We start from the raw sequence: 9,457 nt of genomic DNA, 5'->3' as shown, positions 1-9,457 counted from the left end.
AACATTACTCATATTCTCTCTTTCTTCCTCTGTCTTAGGACAGTCATCTAAAGAAATATGAAAACCTAATGCAGTCGGCTGGGCGTCTGACTTCGCATCGGCCATTGCAAAACGTTTGGTATAAGTATAACACTATTTAAGTGATAATAACTTAAAAAACAACATAGATTAAATTACTTTTGGTATTATCATATAATAATAATCTACGTAAAATTTGTGTATTATTATTATTTTAATTTACTCAATTATATTCAATGAATTAAAAGTTTCTTAATATCACTTTTGTTATTATCAAATAATAATTAATTATATATTAATGAATTATTTTAATGTCAATTTAATAATATAATAAATAGTAAAAAGTTAATTTGTTAAATTAAATTTTTTTCTAAATAAATATTTTAGATTACGTATATAGATATTCATATAAGTATTTGGACTTTCAAGCCTGGCTTGGGTTTTAATGTCTTAAATTGGACCCTATTCCTATACTAAACCTGCCGAGTTATAGCCCACAATAGGTCTTGAGCTTTTAAAACGCACCGTTTAGCCTTTCAGAAATCAGAAACCCTAACCCACTCCATATATAACTACTTTTAAGCCACTCTCATTTTCCATTCGCTAGGGTTTTCAACAAAAAAATGGCGGAAAGAGCACCGATCGAATCCGTGCAATGCTTCGGCCGCAAGAAGACGGCGGTGGCGGTTACCCACTGCAAGCGAGGCCGTGGGCTTATCAAGATTAACGGTTGTCCTATCGAGCTTGTTGAGCCCGAAATCCTCCGTTTCAAGGCCGTCGAGCCAATTCTTCTCCTCGGCCGCCAGCGTTTTGCCGGCGTCGACATGAGGATCCGTGTTAAAGGCGGAGGCCACACTTCTCAGATCTACGCCATCCGTCAAAGCATTGCTAAGGCCCTCGTCGCTTTCTACCAGAAGTACGTCGATGAGCAAAGCAAGAAGGAGATTAAGGATATCTTAGTCGGGTACGATAGGACTTTGCTGGTGGCTGATCCGAGGAGGTGCGAGCCCAAGAAATTCGGTGGAAGAGGTGCTAGGGCAAGGTTCCAGAAGAGTTACCGTTGAAGAAGTTTTATGGTTTGTTCGCGAAACTTCGTTTTGTTTTACAAGAGATACTATGTTTATGTTCATTTTGAATTAAGTTTTGCTATGTTCGTGGATTAAAATTAGCTCATGACTGAGGTTCAGACTTCAAATGTTTGTTTTGCTTTTATCTTAATTTAGACTCATTCCTTAGATTACATCGGTTTTTTATTTGATATATGTATTCTGCTTTTCATGTTTTTGTTTGGTTGCTCAACCACTATTTAGTTTTCCTTTAGACTGATCCGTATGTGACAATCAGATTTGAATTTCGATTATAAGAAACGTTTTCATTTGATAGATATGATGGTGAAGTGGCAGGGAAGAGTTTAGAAAGGGAAGATTCAATTACTGATATGATTTTGTTTGTACTTTTTACATGGGACGTAGCTATACTGGATGCTGTTTTGTGGGGTTTTTAGATGTTACGCTAGGTGTTTGATAAAATACCTAATCAAAGCTCTTTGAAACCTTGTCGTGCTTGCCACTTAATTTTCAATGCCCTTAGAAGTTTGCAAACCTCAAAAATGATTCCCAACGTGTTTGGTTCCTTAATCATTGCATTTTTTCCAGATGGCTTTAATGGCAGGTGCATTGTGGGTTTATTCATAAATCGAAACTTTCCCTCAAATCCACTTCCAGTGGAAGAAAAATAATCTAAATCAGCTCTATTGATTACACACCCAAAACTGAAATCAGCTCTTAAAGGCATTAAAGTTAAATCTATAATCCCGAAAAGATCAAAACCTACTAATCAAATGTAATCAAGTCCCTAGCAACCGACGGTCTTTTGCTTTTACTATTTTTGAATCCTGGGTTTTAGCAGAAAGAGACATTGTAGTGATGGTGCAAAGTCAGAATGGGAAATTTACCCGACGCTGGTGGAACCTTTTATGTGGCCAAGGGGCAGATGGAAAATTCTTTTTGCTTTTGTAGTTTCAACAACCGAGTTGCCCAAATCCCAGTAACTCAACAAGCATGGGCGTAGCATCAAGTGGCAGCCGCCCCATCAAGGATGTTACAAATTAAAGCAGGAGCTGGCATGCTCATAAGTGATGGTAGGGGCGAGTGGATTTTTGAAGCTTACAGACATATTTCCCTATGCGCTGAGGTTGATGCTACCAATGTAATTGGTTTTTATGTATTTACGAAGCATGTCATGACCAACCTACTGTTGTACACATTAGTATATGAATATAGGACTCTCCTTAATCAGTTTGAACACTCCAAATTGATGCACACTTTTAGGGAGGGTAATCGTTGCAAGACTTGGGAGCAAATTTTCAAATCCCTCAATTACGGATGCTGTAGGATCGAGTTATTATTGGTGTTCTTGTCAATACCCACCGGACTCTTTAATCCCTATTTATGTGCTGAGGCCGCAAGGGAACGTCATATCTTTAACTCTTATGATAAATAAAAAATAAAAGAAAAGAAATTAGGTGAACAATTAATTCACCAAAACGTCCATGTGGAATAAGATGCATGGTAGTATGTGCTGTATCTGTATCGGTAGTACCAGCCTGTATGTACTGTTCTGGTCTTAAATTGGTATCAAAAAGTTTATATTTTGTTTTGGTTAAAATGTTAGTGTATTTCAGTCATTTCGATGTGTTCCAGCCCATTTTGGCCAATACTAGCTTATATCGGTACGTATCGGCCCATATCGGTTGATACAAAATTTTAATATTTTAAATTAATTTTTAATTTTTTTATCACAACTATTTTGAATTTTCTATAACTATACTTAAAATTAAAAGCTATTAAATTAAATTATCGAACTTAATTAATAATTTTAAAACTTATATTTACGTATAAATATATTTATTTGTATGTAATTGAAATATATTTGTCTTTATATATAATATATAATATATTTTTATCAAAGTAATATATGATTTATTAAAAAACAAAAAATTAGACTATATATATGTGGGTGAAAATATTTAAAACATCGATAAATCCAAAACGATACAAGTTCATCAAGATTGATTTCATTAATGTTGGAGATTAAATCGAATGTTTTCATATTTAGGTGACGAAATAAAGCACACAAATAAATAAGGGATCAAAGGTGAAATTTATCCTTATTTAATTGATGTTTTGTTTTTTTTATATAAATAAATTAATATTTGATTTTATGTTTTGTAGTTCTTTTGTGAACTCTCTGCTATTATGATGAAATTAAATATTTATGGAGTATGCAAGACACCATATTATTAGGGCAAAGCATTTTATACCATCTATTCCTCAATTCATAGCTTGATAAAATTAACATAGTAGATAATCATGTTTAAAAATATATCAAATTAAAAGTTAAACTATCACTATGGTAACCGCAGATAACGTGAATGACTAAAATGTAATATTTCAAATATAAATAACTAAAATATAATTTGATGATAATAATGGATATAATTGTAACTTAGAAAAATTAAAGTGTTAATATAAATAGAGCGATAAATAGGTACGGATTCAAGCTATATTATCTGATACCACCTTAATATTGTATAAAAAGGATAAACCCATTGTACAAGCCCAATAATGCCCGGGCCCGCACAAAACAAAGCATGCATCCAGTTTTTTTTCTAGTAGGCCTAAACCCATCAAGGCCCAAATATCCCATTTGACCCAAGCCCCATCAGCCTAAAACAAAAAAAAAAACCCTAGCTTCCTAGCCACTAACAGTTGCCGCAAGCTGCAACCGCCCCCGCATATTGCGCCCCTCGCTCCCGCACGTCGCATCTGCCGTTCCACGCACGTCGCGCGCATTCTTCTCCAAGCAATACCTGCAGCAACAAACACAAAGAAAACAAAGAAGAAAAGGGGAACAAAACAGAATAACAAAAATTGGGGGAACAATATTTATATTTTTTATTTTCGTTTCGGCTATAAAGCCGAAAAGATTGTCAAGTAAGAGGGGGATTTTTCAGGGTAAAAAGGATACGAAAATAGAGAGAAAAGAAATTGAAAGAGAAAATTTTTTGAATAAAAGGTTTTTTTTCTCTTCCTATTCTGTCGGTGTTTTTTTAGATTATTTGTTTTGTTTTTTTTAACTTTTGCTTAAGCTATAAAGAAAAAGAGGAGAAAACTTACCTTTTTTCGTCGGAGTTGTTGGATCGTCGCCGTCTCCGTCGCAATCGGAGGCCAGGCCGAGATCGGGGTTTGGAGCGGCGGCGGCGGCTAAAAGTTGGAACCCTAGCAGAGAAAGCTAGGGTTCATCAGTTTTTGTTTTGAAGAAAATGGCAAAAAATGAATGGTTTTAGGAAAAGATGTTGGTTTTATACAGGCATAAAACGACGTCGTTTAGGGCCTGTTTTAGTGGCCCAAAAATTACGCCGTTTGGTTAGGGAGATCCGCGCGCCGACCCGACCCGGTTCCAGGATCCGCGTGTATTCCTTTAAATGGTCCATTTACGCATTTGGTCCTTCAAGTTTTAAAATCGTTTTTAAATCAGTTTTTGTTTCTTTTAAATGTGGTCGCACACTTTGCTTTTGTTTCATTTTGATCCTTATTTAAATGCACCGTTTGGGGAGAGGGATTATTTCCATTTTGGCCCCCCATGTAATGTGCGTGTGGCAGATTAGTCCTTCGTTTTATTTTAATTTCATTTTTTTTTGATTATTTTGTTTTTGCAATTCAATTGTTTTTTTTGTTTTAGAAAAAGAAAATCGATGCTTACTGTCATTATTCTCATTATTGTTTATTACTATTTGTATTATTTGTATTATTTTTATATTTATATGCATGCGACGTCTTTATATAATATGTATATATTGTCTTATATTACTTATACATATATCATACATAGGTTTTATTATATTTCCTAACTTTTATATACATATATAAATATTTTCATTTTTAGTTTTTTTCCTTTTGTAAATATGAATACATATTTTTTTATATATATATATACATATATATTATTCTTCATAATTTTTTCCGTACATACATATTCTAAAATGTACATTCACTTCCTATAGCATATACATTTTTTTAAAATATTTTTTTACTATTCTATTCCATTTTTTATGTATATACGTACTGTACATAGATATAAGTATTTTAATATACGTATACATATTTGCATGTTTTACCAATTTATATATACTTATACATTTTTGTTTTTTTGTAAATATATACACATATGCATATCTTTATACTTTTGTTTTATTTTTACGATTTTCATACTCATACATACATGCATTTTTTTCCTTCCATCTTTTATATGTATCATTGTATATGTGCATTAAGTATATGCGTATACATGTTTGTCAATTTCTTGGTATATTGTATTTGTATATATATATTTGTAAATATTTATTCGTATATGCTGTAAAATAAAGTATATGTATCATATTGTATATTAACTTTTTAACATACCCTTTCGAAAATATATTTTGGTTTTACCCATTCATCAAAGTTATTTTCTTGATTCGAAGGTTTTTTTTGAATAAAGACATTATTCGAAGTTTGGGGATTTTCAAAGGAAATTGAGCCCTAACGTATTGGGTTCAGATTTTCTTTGTTAATCTTAAATGACCGAGAATATTCTTTATTCAAAATGCATGAGCATAAAAATCATTTTTGGGAACTTAACTTGTCGTGCCCTAACGCATTGGGTGTGGCATGTTACTTTCTCGAAATGAAGATTTTCGCATAAAATAAAGTGATATTCAAAGTTTGGGGATTATGAGGGATTGTACCCTAACGTATTGGGACTCGATTTCTTTACATGACTTGAACAATTGATTATCCTTTTTCAAATTCCATCATTTGAGCTGATTTTAAAATCTTTTTAACCTTCGACACTAAAACATTAAATGATCAATTTGGTATCGATTTTGGGCGTTACGAGGGTGCTAACCCTTCCTCGTACGTAACTGACTCCCGAACTCATTTTCTCAAAATTCGTAGACCAAAATAATTTTTAAGGTGAGCCGATCACACCTTAATAAAGGATCAGTGGCGACTCCAGTTTAATTTTGAAAGTCGACAACCAAATTTTTGTTTTTAAAAAAAACGGTTTCGTCACCCATATTCTTCGATAATCATTCACCATTATGATAAAAGAAAAATACACAATTGTAAGATTTGAAATTAAAAAGAAAGGAATGAAATAGAGTGGAGTTGCAAATTTGAAGACGCTCAAACTTGGACGGCGGCGGTAACGGTGGTTCATTTGAGGCGACGGCAAAGGGTGATTCCATCACCAACAGGGAGCATGCAGATCTCAATCCTAGGGTCAACAGCAAGAGCCTTGTTGAGTTCCAAAACAAAGTCTCTATAATACCTGACGTACTTCCTGAGCGGAGCATCAGGCGGCGCCACCACCGAGCCGTTCCATAGGGTGTTGTCGTAGCCGATTAAACCTCCCACTTTCACCAACTCAATCAACCTCTTATGGTAGTTTAAGTAGTTGTCCTTATCAGCGTCCACGAATATGAAGTCAAAGGATCCGTGATTCTTTTCCTGCCATTCAATTTTCCCATTTAGTATCAAACAAAAAAAGAAGAAGAAAAATGGATGGTTGGGGTTGGTGAAAATTTTACATCTTGGACAAGTTCATCAAGAACTGGCATTGCAGGCCCTTCTTTGAAATCAATTTTGTGAGCAACACCAGCTTTTTGGATTACAGGTAGACCCAACTCGTAGTTTTCTCTGTTAATATCCATGGCGAAGATCTGCAAACATATTTTGAAATGAAAATGGCATTGATTTTCCGGCGTTGTTTTTGAAGGATTAAAAAAAATTTCAAATCATTAGCTACCTTCCCATCATCGGGGAGAGCAAGGGCCGTGGCTAAAAGAGAGTAGCCAGTGTAAACACCAATCTCCATGGTGTTCTTGGCATTGATCAACTTAAGAAGCATGTTCAAGAATTGGCCTTCATCAGCTGATGTTGTCATAAGGTTCCTGTTTTTTTAAACCAAATCAACAATAGTCAGAATCTCCAACCCAGAAAATAAATGGGGGTGATAGATTTTAATATCTGAATCAAGAAATATGAACCATGGATGCTTGGCTGTTATCTCTCTGAGCTCTTTCATGGGTTCAGGCTCCCTGGGATATACACTTGTCTCCAGGATATACTGTAAAAAAAAAAAAACTCATTAATGAAATCAAAGAAACTAATGCTAAAAAACATGTAGGAAGAAGGTTAAAGTTAAAGATGATGATACCTGGTAAAGAGCATCGCTTTGTAAAAGGCTCTTATGGCCAACTTCTTGGTGCCTACCAGCCTGAGATTGCTGCTGCTGCTCTTCTGTTTTGTTGGTTGCCATTTGCCACTACTCTTCTAAACCTTCTTTCTTTTGTGGGAACTGTGTATTATGCCTTTGAATGGTAACCACTAAATTTGAGCTGAAAGAGGGACATGAGAGGAGCTTATATGGAAGTTGAAACTCCCGGTTGGAACCAACCATTTCGGGTTTACCAACCGGGTCGGGAGTTGGTGAACTCCCAAAACTCCTTTGGGACCAGTTCTGCACTCACTCTATGACCGCATGTGCAATGTGATGACTCAAATGGATGAGGTGACTGTATGCATGAGTTGTGATATCACTTTCCTTATTAAGCTTTTGCAATATTATATTGATAACCAAAGGTAACAAAGGCATAGGAGCCTTGGACAAAATTGTTGGTTCATATGAAAAATGATACCCAAGTTGGTTTATTCAGCGGTGTGTTGATTGGGGATGATAATGGTGGGATCCACCAATTATGGTGTTGGTTTATATGGAGAGTTGGTAAGAGGGTTGGTGAAATTGGGGAAAATTAGACGTTTTGAGGGTCAAATGTTACTAAATTATTATCCCATGAAATTGAACACCGCGTTCGGTGAAGATAATGACAGTCCACTGCTTTGGGTCAAAGCTTGGTACTCAATTCACAAAATATTAATAATAAAATGGTACTAACAACCCCTTTTTCGTATTTTGACATTATTATTCATTATTTTGTTGAGGGAATATCAGAAGTGTCTTGAGAGAGCATGATTATTTCACAAGCTAGTCCCCTTGCATTTTGGATGTGACCAGAAATTCTCAAATGGGATTTTCATATGATTTTACATTTAATCATGTGTAATGCGGGTATAAATATATATATTTTAGGACTAAACCTCATTCGTCGGGTTACTTCTTTAGGTTCGAAAGTCTGTCGTTTATGCAAAAATATAGATTCGAAAAATAATTTTAAACAAAAATAAGGCTCATTTCTAAATGGGCCGAGCCTCAAGTCGGTTTTTTTGCTTTGGTCCGGCCCGACCCGAATCTATTGTTTCCCTGATGTTTTGTTACTTATCTGTTGTTATTATTTGAATGTTGTATATTTGCTATTATTTTAGAGCCATTTGTTTTCTAAGTTGCAACTATCTTAGTGCTATTTAAGTATAAAAACTTTTTTTAATGTATTTCCAATTTATTGGAAAATATTTATTTTAATATTTTTAGTGTATTTTATGTATTATATTTTTAAAATTTATTTTTATATAAAAATAATCTAATTTTCTTTTACTACGGACATATCAAATCGAGTTTGGTTTAGCTCTTTTAATCTGGGTCATTCTTGAGTAAAATTTAGACCTATTTTTCAGGTTAAGCTGACCCGAACTCATAAAACAAACTTTAAATTTTATATCAGTCCAATCAAATCGATAATCAGGTCTATTTGGAACTTTGTTTTTATTGATTTTTGGATAAGCTCCTTTTAGTTATCCCTTAAAGTGAGGTTATTGCATGACGAGGAAAAGAGGGTTTGAGGTCAATCTCGAATATCTTAAAATCCGACCGACCGAGAATTGAGGTTTGTGTCGGAGTTCTTCCGACGGATAACATTATCTTTTTCGAACCCTTCTTTTGGGGCAAGTGTGTTTGTTTTCGTGAAACTCAGTTACCAATATTTTGTGGGTTGTCTATTGGGATTTTAATTGGGTTGGACTTAATCTAATGGGCTTTTATTCTTACCCAATAGAATTATTTCCCAATTTATTAGGAATAGACAATATCTTACTAACCAAATTAAGATGTTTTAGGGTTTATTTATATTTGTATGATTTAAAAAAATTTATTTAAAGCACTCTATTAAAAAATATTATTATTATTATAAGCATTAATATTGAAATTTTAAAAAATCACAAGTGAGGGTTTTTTGTATTCCATTACTAAAATATAAAATAATTATAATATTAAAATAGAAATAGAAATAAAATTAATTAATATATTTAAAGATTTATACCCATATTTAAATATACCTAAAACATATAATATATAATATTATTATTTTGAAAAAATAATAAATTTTGAATAAAATTAGGTGCAACAACAATTATTATTTATATTCATAATCTTTTTAACT

At 33.5% G+C, this 9,457-nt stretch overlaps 2 protein-coding genes and 1 long non-coding RNA gene across 3 annotated transcripts; 1 reads left to right on the top strand and 2 right to left on the bottom strand.

The window, feature by feature from the left end:
* Positions 1-602: 602 nt before the first annotated feature.
* LOC105782152 (40S ribosomal protein S16) lies at positions 603-1,258 on the top strand. Its single transcript, XM_012606686.2, has one exon. It carries the CDS (start codon positions 642-644, stop codon positions 1,080-1,082), a length of 441 nt encoding a protein of 146 aa, XP_012462140.1. The 5' UTR covers positions 603-641; the 3' UTR covers positions 1,083-1,258.
* A 2,260-nt stretch (positions 1,259-3,518) lies between these two features.
* On the bottom strand, positions 3,519-4,724 carry LOC105782153 (uncharacterized). Its single transcript, XR_001129731.2, has 2 exons — positions 4,197-4,724; positions 3,519-3,889 (listed from the first exon to the last, which is right to left on the bottom strand). It is a non-coding gene; the product is annotated as an uncharacterized LOC105782153 (long non-coding RNA).
* A 1,402-nt stretch (positions 4,725-6,126) lies between these two features.
* Positions 6,127-7,520, bottom strand: LOC105782151 (caffeoyl-CoA O-methyltransferase). The gene is made up of 5 exons (XM_012606685.2): positions 7,282-7,520; positions 7,112-7,191; positions 6,871-7,015; positions 6,653-6,784; positions 6,127-6,572 (listed from the first exon to the last, which is right to left on the bottom strand). The coding sequence occupies exons 1-5, from the start codon at positions 7,381-7,383 to the stop codon at positions 6,279-6,281; spliced, it is 753 nt and encodes a 250-aa protein (XP_012462139.1). The 5' UTR covers positions 7,384-7,520; the 3' UTR covers positions 6,127-6,278.
* Positions 7,521-9,457: the final 1,937 nt, after the last annotated feature.

Source organism: Gossypium raimondii, chromosome 13 (genome assembly GCF_025698545.1).
Source record: "Gossypium raimondii isolate GPD5lz chromosome 13, ASM2569854v1, whole genome shotgun sequence".
Taxonomy (NCBI): domain Eukaryota; kingdom Viridiplantae; phylum Streptophyta; class Magnoliopsida; order Malvales; family Malvaceae; genus Gossypium; species Gossypium raimondii.
The sequence above is the reverse complement of the archived record's forward strand: the minus strand, read 5'-3'. Positions and strand labels throughout refer to the sequence as shown.

What these genes read in the sequence shown, in the direction of transcription:
- LOC105782152 (XM_012606686.2), top strand. Translation starts at nt 642, where the DNA reads ATGGCGGAAAGAGCACCGATCGAATCCGTGCAATGCTTCGGCCGCAAG.
- LOC105782151 (XM_012606685.2), bottom strand. Translation starts at nt 7,383, where the DNA reads ATGGCAACCAACAAAACAGAAGAGCAGCAGCAGCAATCTCAGGCTGGT. An exon ending in AAAGCGATGCTCTTTACCAG is followed by an intron (nt 7,192 to 7,281) that starts GTATCATCATCT and finishes TTTTTTTTACAG; the next exon opens with TATATCCTGGAGACAAGTGT. An exon ending in TTGATGAACTTGTCCAAGAT is followed by an intron (nt 6,573 to 6,652) that starts GTAAAATTTTCA and finishes ATTGAATGGCAG; the next exon opens with GAAAAGAATCACGGATCCTT.